We start from the raw sequence: 18,283 nt of genomic DNA, 5'->3' as shown, positions 1-18,283 counted from the left end.
AGCACCTGGCACATAGAGAATGCCCAATAAATAAACACCCTGATACATGAACAGCACTGTGTAGTGTGTGCCTGGGAAAAGATACAGAGATGAGCGGCCTCAAATTTGGGGCTGATATGCTGCTAATACCCATGGCCCTTCTCTCAAGGGCAGGGGATGCTGTCACTCTACCCTGGACCCTGTGGGTAGGGCATGTGGGAGACAGAGCATTTGAGCTCCACTGTGTGGTTAGAAATGTGGCAGGCATGGGGGCTTGGGAGGGGCAACCAGGTCTCTGGGATAAGAGGCTGGGTCTTGCTCTGTGGCAAGCCTTGTGGACCAGCCAGTCATGACATTATCCCTGATATTTGAATAAGTATCTTTGGTTGTCAGGGAGACTTACACTTCTCTGTCTCATGTTTCTTCAAATGTCAATTCTCTGCCCATCCCCTTGGGCCAGCCATCAGGTGAGTTGAGAAACGAGAGAATCAGGCTTTGAGAGATCCATACTTCCCATAGTTTTTCCTACTCTCTTGATCTGAAATCCTTTCACTCTCAACATTAAGAAGAATGATTCAAAAACTGATTCAAAACTCTCCCCCTTCAACATTATATTACTTACCAGGCCATTTTGGGCAACATAAGTGGGGAGACCGCTCACTAAAGCCCAGTGGTCTGGAGGTGGATTCCTGTCAAGACCAAAGACAGTGGTGACTTTTGATGTGGGGACAGATGGACTAAAAACTTGAAACTGGATCTTACCCTCCCTCTTCCCTCTGGTGGCTCCAAGTACGGCCTCCACCAAGATCAAGCCCCAAATCTTGGCTAAGCATCTTAATGTCCAAATGTAGACATTGAGAAAAAAGTCATAAATCAGTTTTACGGATTTCATGCTCTCTAAGAGACAAAATTGATCCAACAGATGGTTATTGGCTGCTGAGCAAAACCAGATGCCATCATTTCCCCCCACCAGTCCTTATGCAAAGTGAGTTGCTCACTACTGTGTAGAGTGAGGGAAACCCACTTAGGATGAGCTCCTACCACATGCCAAGCACTAAGCTAGGCGCTTTACATACTTATTTATCCCTCATTCCCAAGTGACTCAGATGGTAAAGCATCTGCCTGCATTGCAGGAGACCCGGTTTTGATTCCAGGATCAGAAAGATCCCATGGAGAAGGGAATGGCAACCCATTCCCGTATTCTTGCCTGGAATATTCCATGGACAGAGGAACCTGGCAGGCTACAGTCCATGGGATTGCAAAGAGTCAGACACGACTGAGTGACTAACATACACAGCAATATCACAATTTAGATTTATATATTTATTTTATATGGTATATTTTTACTTGTTTATTGCTAAAAATACACAGAAAAATGTATTAAGAACTTCAGTTGTTTGGAAGTGAACACCTATGGAACTACATCTATGAAACTCGAACAACCTATCGGCATCTTGGAAATCCCTAACCTGCCCCTCCCACTCACAACCTTCTCCTGAACCCCAAAGGGAACGGTTGTCCCAACTTTAGGATTCTTGCTTTTCTGTGGAGTTTTACCACCTGGTTTCCTGTACCCTGTTTCACATATTTTTCAACTTCATTCAGGTAGAATCATTCAATGTACATGCATTATTTTGTTGGACTTCTTTTTCATGTTGCTGTAATTCATTTGTTTGATAGACTTAAACCATTTTTCCTTGTAAGATTGTATATAATTTATGCATTCAACTGTTGATGGACATTCCCCTTAGTGTGAGTCTAATATGAATATTGCTGCTTCCAACACTCCGGTGTGTGCGTGCTCTCAGTTCCATGTGGTATTTCTGGAGTAGAAATGCTGCTGCTGCTGCTGCTAAGTCACTTCAGTCGTGTCCGACTCTGTGCGACCCCATAGACAGCAGCCCACCGGGCTCCCTGATGTGCATATCTTCAACTTTACTTTAGAAAGCCAAACTGTTTTCTAAAATCCAATTTGCACTACCATTGGTGGTATATTAGAGTTGCCTTTGCTCCATGTCTCTGTCAATGCTTTAGTATTTTCAGACATTAAAAAAATACATATTTTTAGATTAATAAAGTTCTCTATGGAAATAATTATAACATGTTTCTGTTAATGTGACAGATTTTATAGATTGATTGTTCTAATGTTGGCTTTGCATTCCTGGAATAAACTCAATTGGGTCATGATGTATAACCCTTTTTAGTTATTATCTGCTAAAATTTTTTTAGGATCTTTGCATCTAGGTTCACAAGTAAGCTTGGTATGAATTTTCCACTTTCATTCAGACTTTGTTGAGTTTTGGTGTCAAGTTTATACTAGTCACTTTTTTTTCCTCTATTCTCTTGGATAATTTGTATGAGAATTGTGTTATTTCTTCCTTAAATATTTAGTAAAACTCATCTCTGAAGGCATTTGAGCCTGAAATGTCTTTGTGGAAGGGTTTTAATGTATTTTACTGTTATAAGACTATTCTGATTTTCTATTTCTCTGTAATTTATATTGAGTAGGTTTTATTTTTATAGGAATTTGCCTCTTTCATCTAGATTTAAAATATTCTGGGCATAATATCCTTTTATTGTATCCTGTTAGTGTCTGTATGATTGTGGTTATTACCCTTTTCCTTTCTAATACAGTTCATTCAAGTTCCTATTTTTCTTGGTCAGTCTTGCCAGAAATTCGTCAATTTTATTAATCTGTCCACGAAACCAACTTTTGGCATTTGTTCAATATTTTGTTAATATTTAATTAATTTCTGGGCTTATCTTTATTATTTTGGAAGGGTATGCTTGCTTGTTGTTAGTTTCTTGAGATCATGTGATGGATAGCTCCTGTCTGCCCCTCCAGAGCCACTTCCAACCTGCTCCTCCCTGTCACGGGAGGCCAGTCCGTGTGGATTTCATCAACGGGGTGTCTGGCCTTCTAGCTTCTGACTTTGTTTAGGGTGAAGGGGAGACTTGGCCAAAACTACAGGGCAGCAGAACAGGAAGGTCAAGCTATTTATTTCCTTGGGTTCCCCTGGCAGCATTGTTCTGAGTTTGTCTGCACTGCTCTAATGATGGTCTGCTCTATATGAGTATTTCTCCTCACCACATTCTAGAAATTTCCTTGGGGCCCAGAAGTGCTTACAACTTTACTACTAAAATATTCTCTCGTGGTTGGTTTCCTTCATCCCACACACACACACCTCTGTAATTCATCCCTTTGTAAATAAACCCTCCTTGATTTACCCTGATTAAAAATTTTTTGACTATGCTCAGTCTTAGTGGTGGCACACAGAATCTTTAGTTGCAGATTCAAACTCTTAGTTGCGGCATGTGGGATCTAGTCCCCTGACCAGGACCAAACCCAGGCCCCCTGCATTGGGGGTGTAGAGTCTGAGCCACTGGACCACAAGGGAAGTCCCGAAATACCCTAATTTAAATGTGACACCTAGTATCTGCTGGGACCCTGGCTGATATAATTTTGGTACACAGTTTATTACTTTATTTTTTTATTATTTTCTAGTATGAAAGTGTAATACTGTAAATTGCACCTTAGGTATGATTTCACTGCATCACATTGGTTTTATCACATATCATGTGATATTGTCATTCTTTTAGTTCAGAAAATATAATAATTTCCATTGAGTTCTTCTTTGCCCATGGATCATATGGAAATATATTCCTTTTTTTTTTTTTATAAAAGTAGTTTCTAGTTTCCAAGCATATGAAGATTTTTTTTTCTAATTAGCTCTTTGTTATTAGTTTCTAGCATATTTTCATTGTGACTAGAGGACATTTCTGTATGATTTCAATCATTTGAGGTTTGTTTTATGGTCTGTTATATCACCAGTTATCATAAATGCACAAGTATTCTTGAAAAGACCGAGTGTTCTGTAGTTTGGGTGTGAGATGTCATGATCTATTAATGTATATATCCATTAGATTGTTTGGTAATTATCTTATTTAAATATTCTCTATTCTGTTTATTTTAGTCTGCTGTATCAATTAGCAAACATGAATTTGTCTATACATTCTTAAGTTTCTGTCAGTTTTTGCTTTCTCTTTGAGGCCGCATTATTAAGCATATACACATTTGTAAATTCTTCCCAGAAAGTCAAGTTGAATTGGCCCCTTTATCATTAAGAAGTGACTATCTTTACTAATGTGTACCTTGACACCTATTTTTATCTGATAGTAACATAGTTACATCAGTTTTCTTTTGATTATCATTTGTGAGGCATATCTTTTATTCATTCTTTCATTTTCTCTGTATGATCTTATAGCTAGGTCTCTTGTAAAGAGGATATATGGTATTTCTTCATGTATCAATGGAGCTCATCAGTTCTTAGAAGAACCCAGCCTGTGGGGTCTTAACTGCCTGAGCTCTGTAGTGCAAGTGCAGAGTCCTAACCACTGGACTTCCAGGAAATTCCCAAGAACCGTTTCTTATACACACCTGAGAGAGATAATATTCTGCCAGTTTTAATCTGTAATACAAAGCTTTTTGAACTTAAAATTATTTATGAATACCGACAGAGCTCTCTTAGCATTTAGATTTAGGTTTTTATCACATCTCGCATCTTTCTCCTGTCTCTGTGCCATTCAAAGCTGCTTTTTGTTTTGGTGTTGCATCATAGTGTAATCTCTTGAAGTTACTTCTGGGAATTTATATTAAATTCAGTGTGGATACAGCCCCATTGTAGAAGGCAGCAAGGCAGATATTATCAGAGACTAGAGGATGTGATGCTTGGTGAGAAGTGGTGAGAGGGGGAATGCTGTGGCCTGTGATAACTCCGAACACAGACAATGAGTCTGATAAACCGGCACCTCTAGAGAAGGGGTCAGAAGACAGGATGGAGGCAGAGTATGCCATTGACAGGAAAAAAAAGAAAAAGAAATGAATTTAGAAAGGACTTAGTTGTTGTGTAAACAGAACTGAACAGAGAAAACCCAGAAACTTAAAGCAATCTCTCATCCCTCATTAGGAAAAGATAAACCAGAGAACTGGGTTATCTGAGTGACAGCATTATCAACATTCTTTGGCAACAGTTGAGACCTCTCACACCCACTGTTTAAGGATTGAGGTGACTTGCAATAAATCTCTTCATTTGAACCAGAAATGGGAGGAGAGGTGAGGCTCTCCACAGAGGCTGATTCTGGCCTCAAGGCGTCTGAAGTTCACTTGGGAAAGAGCCAAGTCTCAGATAGAACTGTGGGCATGGCTTCTGGCACTCTCAGAGGATTCGAGTAGGTGAAAAGCCAACTGAGTTTTGGGGCATGCTCTCCTGGCCAAAAAGTTCAAGCTTATATGCAAAACATTCTTGACTGTTGGAGTCTTAAAATGGCCTTTGAGGCCCCACCACCTGCAGGGAGGCCTCACCCTCTGGGATTTCAGCCTTTTCATTATCCTCCTTGGAGAAGGCGATGGCACCCCACTCCAGTAAAATCCCATGGATGAAGGAGCCTGGTAGGCTGCAGTCCATGGGGTAGTTAAGAGTCGGACACGACTGAGCAACTTCACTTTCACTTTTCACTTTCATGCATTGGAGAAGGAAATGGCAACCCACTCTAGTGTTCTTGCCTGGAGAATCCCAGGGACGGGAGAGCCTGGTGGGTTGCCGTCTATGGGGTTGCACAGAGTCGGACATGACTGAAGCGACTTAGCAGCAGCAGCAGCAGCATTATCCTCCTTGATCACGTAAGACATTAGAGGGGAATTCCCTGGTGGTCTAGTGGTTAGGACTCTGAGCTGTCCCTGATGAGGGCGCAGATTCAATCTCTGGGGAACTAAGATCCCACATGGTGCAACCAGAAAAAAAGACGCTAGAGAGCAAGCTTTCCTTGGGGGCTGAATCAGTTCCTTTGCTAACTTCCTGCCTTTCCCTCACCCTCTGCCTTAGGCCCCAGATGTGCCTCCACAGAAAACCATTGAAAAGCCCTGATCAGATCCATGGTCTCATTCCATAGTGGCCTCTCTATGGAATGAGACTTGGGACTTGAACTCACAGCAGCTGACTAAGAATCCAGCCTCATTTTCCAGCCTGCACGATCTTTCCCACCCTTCCGCATTGTCTCTTTGTTGCTCTGCCTGAGTGTGTGGCCTTCTTGGGTTTGGTTAGTGTTGATTTTTGAATGAGTATGTTATGGACACTAATGCGCCTGCAATTCTGCATGTTTGGAGAAGAGACTTACGGGATGACTTTGATGTCTTCTTTGCCATGCAGGATGTAGTCGATGACCTTGTAAAAGTTGATTTCCTAGGCAGAAGAGAGAGAAATACATACTTTCAGAGTCTGAGACAGAACTCCAGCAGGAGTGTGTCCTTGAGGAAGGCTTTGTTCTTTCCCCAGTGCCCTGTGGTTTTCCAGAAGCACTGGCCTGACCCGCTGAGGCCGTGTCCCAGGGCCCCTGGAGCTCACTGTCAGCTGAGTCTCAAGATTCATCCTGCTCTTCCTTGGAGCCAGCTCACAGTGGCCAGGCAGGGTTTGGGATCTGGGGCTTTAAAAAGGAGTAGGAAGTGTTCGAGGGGGCCTGGGGTTCAGTACAAGGAGAAAAGATTACTACTGGAGTCTAGTGAGAGAGGAAGATGGAAGGGGCCTCCTGTCCCATTAGCATCATCGTTAACCCAGCCATCCTCCATGCGGAGTCAGCTTCATGGTCACAGCCCCTTCCTCCTTCACTCAGTTCCTCTCTCTGTTTCGTCAGCTCTTTCAGACTTGCCTTCCCAATCATGCCCCATGTGTCCCACTCACTTTCCACCTCCTCCCTCCTTCCTACCTTCTTGCACCATTAAAACCCCCATTCTCTTACAGTGCTGCTACTAAGTCACTTCAGTCATGTCCGACTCTGTGCGACCCCATAGATGGCAGCCCACTAGGCTCCCCCGTCCCTGGGATTCTCCAGGCAAGAATACTGGAGTGGGTTGCCATTTCCTTCTCCAATGCGTGGAGATTCCTTAAAAAACTGGAAATAGACATGCCTTATGATCCAGCAATCCCACTGCTGGGCATACACACTGAGGAAACCAGAAGGGAAAGAGACACGAGTACCCCAATGTTCATCGCAGCACTGTTTATAATAGCCAGGACATGGAAGCAACCTAGATGTCCATCAGCAGATGAATGGATAAGAAAGCTGTGGTACATATACACAATGGAGTATTATTCAGCCATTAAAAAGAATACATTTGAATCAGTTCTAATGAGATGGATGAAACTGGAGCCTATTATACAGAGTGAAGTAAGCCAGAAAGAAAAACACCAATACAGTATACTAACGCATATATATGGAATTTAGAAAGATGGTAACAATAACCCTGTGTACGAGACAGCAAAAGAGACACTGATGTATAGAACAGTCTTATGGACTCTGTGGGAGAGGGAGAGGGTGGGAAGATTTGGGAGAATGGCATTGAAACATGTAAAATATCATGTATGAAATGAGTTGCCAGTCCAGGTTCGATGCACGATACTGGATGCTTGGGGCTGGTGCACTGGGACGACCCAGAGGGATGGAATGGGGAGGGAGGAGGGAGGAGGGTTCAGGATGGGGAACACATGTATACCTGTGGCGGATTCATTTTGATATTTGGCAAATCTAATACAGTTATGTAAAGTTTAAAAATAAAATAAAATTAAAAAAATAAAATAAAATAAATTCTGTGAACTTCAAAAAAAAAAAAAAAAGAAAGTGAAGACGCTCAGTCGTGTATGACCCTCAGCAACCGCATGGACTGCAGCCTTCCAGGCTCCTCCGTCCATGGGATTTTCTAGGCAAGAGTACTGGAGTGGGGTGCCATTGCCTTCTCCGTCTCTCTTACAGTAGATCTGTTCAATTACATGAAAAATGTAATTGGGGAAAAATTCATTACCTTATTAAAATGTCTAAACACCTACATGTGGTGGGCATGTTAGCATTTTACAGATGCAAAAACTGAGACCCAGAGAGGGGAAAGGATGCATTTATTATAAGACAGTGAACCAGGATCAGAACCTAGGCCCTTGACTCCAGGCTGAGAGCTCTTTCTGCTGTGTCACTTAAGGTTCATCGGCTTAAATAGTGTGTTCCTCTCTGTATCACCCTCACCTAGAACATGGTTACTCAAAGTGTGGTCCCTGGATTGGTACCAGTCTGTACACTATTTATTACTATTCCATGATGAGATAAAAACAGAAATTGGCAGTCAGTGTTTAGAAACTTTTATAGCAATTTGACTGAGTTAGATTATGTCTGCTGAAATTAATAATTTTTAAAAGACTTAACATTTTGTATGTCTTCTAAAATGTTTAGAAGACAATTTTTTCAAATATAGACTTTTATCATATCATGAAAAGTATTAGTCCAAAATGAATTGGAAATTTTTAAAAATTATTTCTTAACACAGGCATTTTGAGAAGTATCGCCCTAGAGTTTAAAGTGTAGATATCTGAGCCTACCCAGGCCACCTGACCCAGAACCTCCACAAATAGAAATTCCTCATCTAGTCAAGGTGCCTAGTTGAGAGGCAATTGTGATCTGCAGGATCATGAGGGAGAAGGAGACACTCTGCCCCTCAATGCTCAGCGTTTGAAGTAGCTACAGTGACTGAACCCTTACAGAGCACCCATGGCTGCTCCAGGGTAGGTAGGAACTCCCTGCAGCAGGAAGCATGCAAGGGGAGGCCGGATGCCCCCCACAGCACGATGAAATGGAGTCAGGAATAGATCTACAGTGCAAAGACTCAGGCTCTGGTCTTGGTTCCACTTGGTGTCTTCTCTGGGTCCCAGCTGTAAGATGGGTGGTACTTGTTTATCGTCAGTATCAAGTAGCAGAACTCTTTCTCCTCACAAAGCATAGGCCCTACTCCTAGAAAGCAGAGGAAAGCAACATCACCCTGATGGGAGTAGAGTCTGGTATCTCGAGATCCTGCATCTCTGGGTTCTCCCTCGCTCCCTGTCCTGTCCTCTACTGCCCCATTCACCCCTCGCTGAGGCAGCCACTGTGGAAACCTAGGTTTCTAAAGATAATCCGGGAATTTAAAACACTGCCCTGGGGAATCCATAAAGCCCATTCCAGCTTTGAGTCTAAGACTGTAGGTGGATAGTAAGCATGAATATCCTTTTATAGATTAAAATGCCATATTCTTTGACTCAGTAATTCTATATATGCTAATAAACCCTATAGATATATATACCCAAACATAGGTAAAAGCATTGTTTTCCCCACCTAGGGCTCTCAGCCAGACTGCTTTAAAAAGCCTAGAGATAGCTGATGTCCATCCCTTGGAGATGATTAAAAAACAGTGCCTGTGCATAGTGGGTGCTTGTCTCCAGAGCTGTATCTGTGCTGATAGGGAAAGATGCCAAATATTCTCAGGTGGGAAAGTAAGGCACAAAATAGAATCATCACGTTTGTCAAAGGGGGGTGGTGGTGGAATACATACATTTGTTGCTGTTCAGTCACTAAGTTATGTCCAACTCTTTGAGACCCCACGGACTGCAGCACACCAGGCTTCCCTGTCCTTCATTATCTCCTGGATTTTGCTCAAATTCATGACCATTGAGTCAGTGATGCTATCTAACCATCTCATCCACTGTTGCCCTCATCTCTTTTTGTCTTCAATCTTTCTTAGCATCAGGGGCTTTTCCAATGAGTTGGCTTTTTGTATCAGGTGGCCAAAGTACTGGGGCTTCAGCTTCAGCATCAGTCCTTACAATGAATATTCAAGGTTGATTTCCTTTAGGATTGACTGGAATGATCTCCTTGCAGTCCAAGGGATGGTCAAAAGTCTTCTCCAGCACCACAATTTGAAAGCATCAGTTTTTTGGTGTTCAACCTCCTTTATGGTCCAACTCTCACATCCATACCTGACTACTGGAAAAACCATAGCTTTGACTATATGAACCTTTGTCAGCAAAGTAATGTCTCTGCTTTTTAATATGCTGTCTAGGTTTGTCATAGCTTTTCATCCAAGGAGCAAGCATCTTTTAATTTCATGGCTGCAGTCAACATCTGAAGTGATTTTGGAGCCCAAGAAAATAAAATTTGTCACTGCTTCTACTTTTTCCACTTCTACTCACCATGAAATGATGGGACCAGATGCCATGATCTTAGTTTTTTGTATGTTGAGTTTTAAGCCAGCTTTTTCACTCTCCTCTATTACCCTTATCAAGAGGCTCTTCAGTTCCTCTTTACTTTCTGCCATTAGAGTGGTATCATCTGCGTATTTAAGGTTGTTGATATTTCTCCTGGAAATCTTGATTCCAGCTTGTGATTCATTCATCCCAGGATTACTCTGCCTAAAAGTTAAATAAGCAGGGTAACAGTATACAGCCTTGATGTACTCCTTTCCCAATTTTGAACCAGTCCATTGTTTCATATCCACTTCTAACTGTTGCTTCTTGACCTGCATACAGGTTTCTCAGGAGGCAGGTAAGGTGGTCTAGTATTCCCATCTCTTGAAGAATTTTCCACAGTTTGTTGTGATCCACATAGAAAAAGTAGTCAATGAAGTCAATGTAGTCAATGAAGCAGAAGTAGATGTTTTTTGGAATTCCCTTGCTTTCTCTATGATCCAGTGCTAAGCTGCCTCATTCATGTCCAACTCTTTGCAGTCCTATGGACTATAGCCCTTCAGGTTCATCTGTCCATAGGATTCTCCAGGCAAGAATACTGGAGTGGGTTGCCATGCCCTCCCTCAGGGGATCTTCCTGACACAGGGATCAAACCCTTGTCTCTTATGTCTCCTGCATTGGCAAGCAGATTCTTTATCACTAGCACCACCTGGGAATCCCTATTATCCAATGAATGCTGGCAATTTGATCTCTGGTTCCTCTGCCTTTTCTAAACCCAGCTTGTATATGTACATACAGAAATATCCATAGACATTTGAGAAAGATAGACCACATATAGTGGCTGCCTAGCTGCCTCAAGGCAGGTTGGATTTCTGTACTCTGCCCTTTTGTCTGGTGTGAGCTCTTCTCTGTTCTCATGTATTACTTTTTCAGTACATATAAACAAATTGTGCTAAGAACATTTTAAAACTATGAAGTCATATCCTATGGGCAGTTCTAGAAATCTGTTGGGCCTTTGGCAGAGCTGTTTCCTCTGGCTGGAGAGATGGCTTTCTTGCTTCACGGTCATCTGTCCTTGGACCTGGGCTGGTCACTGTTCCCCAGGCAACCTGCTGGCTCTCTGGGCCTGGTAGACTGCCCTACCCAGAGGTCTGTACCAGGTTCCTTCAGAAAGATGAGAGATGGACTTTTTTCTTTTAAACTTACATAAGACTCAGTTTTACCTTCGCAGAGAGCAACAGAAAAATCAGTGTTCTCTAGATAAATAAAACTTTTCCACACGCTGTAGCTCAGCCAAGTTACTTTCAAGGCCATATTCATGTAGGAGTCCACCCGCTTTTGGAAAATCAAAACCAAGCCATCAATGAGTGCCTTTGTCACCTTGCACCTAAGCAGCTGACACTGTAACACAGGGTCTTTGAAAGAGCCAGATATAACCAGAGCCAGATTATCATGCATGGAAATATACCAGTTTTAAAAGAAGTGCCATTTTTGTTTTTTGAAGACTACGTAGCTGTTTTTCATAATGAAAGCACACACACATACAACGCTTTGTTCTTAAAAGGAGATGAAGTGAAGTATAGCTGCTTTGGGAGAGCTTCAGACCCAAGATTCAGGGAGGTTAATTGGTCAAAATCCAGACAGAAACTGTGTTTCTAGCGTGAACATGGCAGATCAATTGTGAGAGTGATGTTAGAAGGCAACAGGGGAGGTTAAGCAGCCTGATTGCCATAATAGTTACCTGAAAGAAAAGCATCCAGGGTTTGAAACTGTGTAAATGATTTTTCCCCTTTAAGCCTTTAATGTCCTCTACTATCCAATAGACATAAAGAGAATGTTGTTATTTAGTCGCTCAATCGTACACAACTCTTGCAACCCCATGGACTGTAGCCTGCCAGGCTCCTCTGTCCATGGGATTTCCCAGGCAAGAATACTGGAGTAGGTTGCCATTTTTTTCTCCAGGGGATCTTCCTGACCCAGGGATTGAACTCATGTCTCCTGCTTGTCAGGCAGATTCTTTACCGCTGAGCTACCTGGATACCTCCTCCATAAACTGATGAGAAGAGTATATGACAGACTCCAGGTGAAGTGTCCAGCAGAGAGTGAGACTTACGTTGCTGTGGTTGTCGGAGTGCCTACCAAGTCAGTGTGATTTGCTTTAGCTACCATGGGCTGCCTAGGTCAGCTTGATTTCCTGAGTGTTCCAGATGAGGAAGGGGAGGCTCAGAGAGGCACCCAAGGCCACACAGGCAGCTGCTGGAGCAAGGACCTGAATTTAGTCTTTCTCCCTTCAACCCTATGCTCTTTCCAGAAGATCTGCTTTTGTCCAGTCCTGTCCTGCTGTGTCTGGGCCCCTGCTCAGGCCTCTGTGTGTTTTCCTCATCAACTGTGTCCTAAACATCAAACTGCCTTTGGAGATAAATTCGGTGACAAAATTCCATAGAAGAGAAAGTGGAGACCCTAAGGGGTTATTTGACCAAGCTCACCCTACAGGCTAGCAACCCACTAAGACCAAAGTTCTTTGTCTTCTGGCCTTTTCCATTGCAACCTGACATCTCACACTCTTGCAAGGACTGAGTCATTGCTGCATGAGGTGGAGGAGGGTTTGGGGAAGAAAAGTTTTGCCCATGAATGTGCTGGTCACCTCAGTGAAACTAAAGCTTCTGAATTGATCAGATGATGGGCATCTCTTTTAGGCTGGAGTTTAGTGAGAAAATGTCCTCTTCAGTTTAATCTTTTTTTTTTTTTAAACCTTTTATTTTATATTGAAGTATAGCCAATTAACAATGTGGTAGTTTCAACTGAACAGCAAAAGTCCTCACTCAAACATATAAATGTGTCTTCTCCTCCATCTTCAGTTCAATCTTGAAGATAGGGATCCTCAAGAGTGAAGAACCAGATAAGTTAGATAGGGCCTGATATTTCTCTAGGCCTTCTGGAGTTGGAGATGACCTCTGACCACAGGGCTCAGCTCAGAGAGCTGAATATTAAAGCAGCCCAGGAAATTGAAACTAACTGAGGTTGGCGGAGTTTGAAAGCTAGAATGGTCTCTACCCTAGTTCCTAAAATTCTTGAAGAAACAAAACCAGCTCATATGTGAATTTGATGAAAACTCAGTAGTAACATCTCAATTATGCCAATACAGCAAGCTGTACTTAAAAAGGAAAAATGTCCCCAAACAGTTTTCTGACAGTAGCACGTGATGTTAACCTTGCAGACTTAGTCTTCCAAAATGAAAACATGAAATTGTATGGGCAAAATAATAGTTTGAAACTGGACAGCGGCAGATTATAAAGGTCATTTTGGATAAAGCACAGCAGACATTGTCGATTCCAAGGCTGAAATCTTTTCTGGTGTGTATATGAAGCTCACAGTTCAGTTCAGTTCAGTCGCTCAGTTGTGTCCGACTCTTTGCGACCCCATGAATCGCAGCACGCTGGGCCTCCCTGTCCATCACCAACTCCCGGAGTTCACTCAAACTCACGTCCATCGAGTCAGTGATGCCATCCAGCCATCTCATCCTCTGTTGTCCCCTTTTCCTCTTGCCCCCAATCCCTCCCTTTTCCAATGAGTCAACTCTTCGCATGAGGTGGCCAAAGTACTGGAGTTTCAGCTTCAGCATCATTCCTTCCAAAGAAATCCCAGGGCTGATCTCCTTCAGAATGGACTGGTTGGATCTCCTTGCAGTCCAAGGGACTCTCAAGGGTCTTCTCCAACACCACAGTTCAAAAGCACCAATTCTTCGGTGCTCAGCTTTCTTCACAGTCCAACTCTCGCATCCATACATGACCACTGGAAAACCCATAGCCTTGACTAGATGGACCTTTGTTGGCAGAGTAATATCTCTGCTTTTCAATATGCTATCTAGGTTGGTCATAACTTTCCTTCCAAGGAGTAAGCGTCTTTTAATTTCATGGCTGCAGTCACCATCCGCAGTGATTTTGGAGCCCCAAAAAATAAAGTCTGACACTGTTTCCACTGTTTCCCCATCTATTTCCCATGAAGTGATGGGACCGGATGCCGTGATCTTCGTCTTCTGAATGTTGAGTTTTAAGCCAACTTTTTCACTCTCCTCTTTCACTTTCATCAAGAGGCTTTTTAGTTCCTCTTCACTTTCTGCCATAAGGGTGGTGTCATCTGCATATCTGAGGTGATTGAAATTTCTCCTGGCAATCTTGATTCCAGCTTGTGTTTATTCCAGCCCAGCATTTCTCATGATGTACTCTTTAAATAAACAGGGTGACAATATACAGCCTTGACGTACTCCTTTTCCTGTTTGGAACCAGTCTGTTGTTCCATGTCCAGTTCTAACTGTTGCTTCCTGACCTGCATACAAATTTCTCAAGAGGCAGGTCAGATGGTCTGGTATTCCCATCTCTTTCAGAATTTTCCACAGTTTCTTGTGATCCACACAGTCAAAGGCTTTGGCATAGTCAGTAAAGCAGAAATAGATGTTTTTCTGGAACTCTCTTGCTTTTTTGATGATCCAGCAGATGTTGGCAATTTGATCTCTGGTTCCTCTGCCTTTTCTAAAACCAGCTTGAACATCTGGAAGTTCACGGTTCATGTATTGCTGAAGCCTGGCTTGGAGAATTTTGAGCATTACTTTACTAGTGTGTGAGATGAGTGCAATTGTGGGGTAGTTTGAGCATTCTTTGGCATTGCCTTTCTTTGGGATTGGAATGAAAACTAACACAGCCAGGGTATTAATCTGAATACCTAGAGTTTGAATTAAGGTTAAATAAAGTCTGTCACACACACACACACACACACACACACACACACTGTCCTTTATTTTGGGTAGGGTTAGTGTTGGCTAGGGAGAATCAGGCCTCCTAGCAGAAATGGTATACCGTTTCAGACAGCCTGGAAGGTTTTGTGAGAAGATGACTGGACTAAAGCTCAATTCAGGACACAGCTATGCTGCTTACTTATTCTATGTGGCCTCAGCTAAAGTCATTCTACAGGTTCTATAGGCCATTTGAGTGCCAGGTCTGTTTACCCTGCTTCATCTTTGCATCCCCACATATTTCATTACAGCTTCTCTAAAGTGTTTATGTCTCATCTTTAAAATGTAGCAATAGTAGGAGGCCAGAGGTTGCACACTGAAATGCCAAGGGAGACCTAATAGAAACATATATGAGAGGAGGCAGCCAGGGGTACACAAGAGGGAGTCAGGGGCACTGTGGCAAACTAGGGAGCTCAGGCCAGGTTGCAAGGAGGCAGCTGCTACTCAGCTCCAATCAAATTTAACCTGTGGGATGGGGGTGGGGGGGCTGTGCAGTTTTGAATAGTCTGCCACCTTTTCAAAAGGATCTGAGAATCTAGACATTTGTTGGAAATAAAGAATTAAAAAACTTTCATAACTAAACATTGTTGGGGGCCGGCGTGAGGCACTCCGCCCATGGCAAAGGTCATGAGGAAGGAGGCTTGACATACGCAAAGGCGGGATCGAGCCTCAGGAGTCCCCCTGGAAATCCTCAAGCATCTACCCCCATAACCAGAGCCTGCCTACTTTACTACTTTGTGCTCTCACCTACACCTCTGGCTTTACGGGGGGCTGTCCCCCACCACCTCTTTCGGAGAAGGAGTTAACTTAGAGCTCCAGTTAATAATAATTCCTGGGCGTGATAGGAGTGTTTTAACCTACAAACTCCTCTGAAGGTTCTCTAGCCTGCCTGACAGGCTTGTCCGGCCACATGTGATTGCTCACAGCCTCCCAACCATGAGAGGCACAAGATGCTTTAAACCTTCTAAAAACAGGTTCCTTAGAAAAGTTAGAAAATTATTAGTATAAGTATAATGGGCTGATTAGAAATCATATTGGTGAAGGGTTTTTCATTTGTTGAGCTGATGCTTACTGCTAAGTCTCCACATCCCCTGCCCTTATACACATTAATGAATAAATAGAAGAAATAAGTATTAACCTTTGATATCAATCACGTTAGACCTTAGGCTAAGTAAATTCTTTCCTTAACTAAAACCCAATACACCCTCACCCTATAGGAATGTAACTTTATTTGGGTGGCGTCTGTTTTAAGAATAATCACCCCTGGAGAAATAAGTGTCCTGGTTGACTGACCGCTGTCACAAGGAGAGGGTCGTAAATTGTCAGCAGGCCCCCTGGCCAGAAAATGATGTAACACCCCTAAGACCTCTGTATACATTTGTATGAAGCACCTGACTTTGATAAAAGTCAGGACTGCTGACCCCGCGTGACTTTTGCATAACATCTCAGTGTATAAAAGTAGACCATGGAAAATAAAGAATTGGGATCAGTTCCTCGAAAGACTGGTCTCCCCATGTCTCTCTCTCTCTCTCACTCTGGTTGAGTCTCCATCTGGAGCGCGGAACCCACCATGCTTACTAATTATGCCTGGGCTTCTAAGATCCGACCGGGGAGGCCTCAGTGTCTCCTCTCCTTCGGGAGAACGGAAGGACGCCTGCGGCCTACGTAAGTGGTGCAAGCTTCTTGTCTTGAAGTTTTATTGGTCCCCCGCGTAAACCAAGCTACTCAGCCTCTTTTCTCCACTGAATTTCCTCACTGAGCTATCCTTATTCTATTACTCTTTGTATCCTTAATTAAAGTGTAATTAAGCAGTTGTTTCCTGACCCTCGCCTATGCCGTCTCTCCTTCGAATACCCTGGATCAGCTGGGGCTGGACCCCGGCAAAACATATTTATCTATTGACTGGAAATGACCTTCCGGCTATCAACGTGTACATATAGATTCGATTTTGAGATTATTTACATCTTTAATAGTCTACAGTTCTGCTGAGTGAGTCCTTAAGCATGTTGCCTGATCTTTCTGGACTTCTTTCCTCATCTATGGAATAAGAATAGTTTCCCTCTTCTGTCAGTCCCACCAGGTTGTTGTGAAACTCCAGGGAGATATTAAAAACACCTTGCAAAATACAGGGCTTGAGCAATCGTGAGGAATTACCATAATTTCAAAGGTGACGACCCAACCCAGAAGAGATAAATACCTACGTGGTAGAGAAACTTCAACAGGGCCTACAGTGCCTTACATGATATTTCATTAAACATTTGTTTATACTGAACAGGCCAGAGGGAGACCTACCCTTCCATCCGGAGTCCTGGGACCAGCGTAGGGTGGAGCCTCCCCCATCAGGACTGGCCACACATCAAAAAATTCCTAGGATTGAGAAAAACAATAATTATGTGTCTTGAAAGCAGATCAAAAAAGGAGATTAAGAAAATAAGACTCACCTGGATAAGTCATCTATCACTGAAATTTGGAAGATGGGAAGAACTCAGTGGAACCTAAGCTTGGCAGGGCTGCAAGATTCACTAGACTTGGAAAAAGTCAATTGTGTCTGTGCTTTGAAATATATCAGTATCATCAGAACTGGATCTGTCTAATCAATAACCAAGAATGGGCGCTAAGCAAGAGCAACCTCATACTTCCTCTGCTGTGGGACATGAGAAGGAAAAAGGGGACTCTATGGCCAAGAAATTTACCTTACATACCTGCTAAACATGTGATCAAATGTTTAGCTAGAACAATGTTTCTTACAGTATCATTTATAGTGGTGAAAAATTAGAAAAAACCTACGATGGCACAGTGGTAAAGAATCTCCCTACAATGCAGGAGACATGGGTTTGATCCCTAGGTCAGGAAGAGTCCCATGGAATAGGAAATGGCAACCCACTCCAGTATTCTTGCCTGGAGAGCCCCATGGACAGAGGAGCCTGGAGGGCTACAGTCCATGGGTTCACAAAGAGTTGGATATGACTTAGTGACTGAGCACGAAGTATCCAAAAGGAGGAGACTTATTAAATCAATTATGGTACATCTGCTGCTGCTGCTGCTAAGTCGCTTCAGTCGTGTCCGACTCTGTGCGACCCTATAGACGGCAGCCCACCAGGCTCCCCTGTCCCTGGGATTCTCCAGGCAAGAACACTGGAGTGGGTTGCCATTTCCTTCTCCAATGCATGAAAGTGAAAAGTGAAAGTGAAGTCACTCAGTCGTGTCCGACTCCTAGCGACCCCATGGACTGCAGCCCACCAGGCCCCTCCGTTCATGGGATTTTCCAGGCAAGAGTACTGGAGTAGGTTGCCATTGCCTTCTCCGATGGTACATTTAGTAACAAGCATATTACAGATGTGTATGTATTGATTACAAAGATGTCCATGATACATCAATGAATAAAAAATGTGAAGTGATAGATACATAGATCATGTGACCCCCAATGGTTTAACTCTATATAGAAAATGCTCTCAAAGAATTTACAACAAAGCATTAACAA

At 42.9% G+C, this 18,283-nt stretch overlaps 1 protein-coding gene across 1 annotated transcript in view; it reads right to left on the bottom strand.

Moving 5' to 3' along the window:
- Positions 1 to 18,283, bottom strand: part of PDE6A (phosphodiesterase 6A) — an 80,089-nt gene that overhangs the window by 39,725 nt on the left and 22,081 nt on the right. Inside the window, exons 5-7 of the mRNA XM_006043077.4 lie at positions 17,095 to 17,169; positions 6,154 to 6,218; positions 602 to 668 (exon numbers count right to left, since the gene is read on the bottom strand). Of these exons, the coding sequence (XP_006043139.1) occupies positions 602 to 668; positions 6,154 to 6,218; positions 17,095 to 17,169 (207 nt within the window). The remainder of the gene's footprint in view (positions 1 to 601; positions 669 to 6,153; positions 6,219 to 17,094; positions 17,170 to 18,283) is intronic.

Source organism: Bubalus bubalis, chromosome 9, assembly GCF_019923935.1.
Source record: "Bubalus bubalis isolate 160015118507 breed Murrah chromosome 9, NDDB_SH_1, whole genome shotgun sequence".
In the NCBI taxonomy this organism is placed as follows: Eukaryota; Metazoa; Chordata; class Mammalia; order Artiodactyla; family Bovidae; genus Bubalus; species Bubalus bubalis.
Note: the sequence above shows the minus strand (reverse complement) of the source record. Positions and strands in the feature narration are given on the sequence as shown.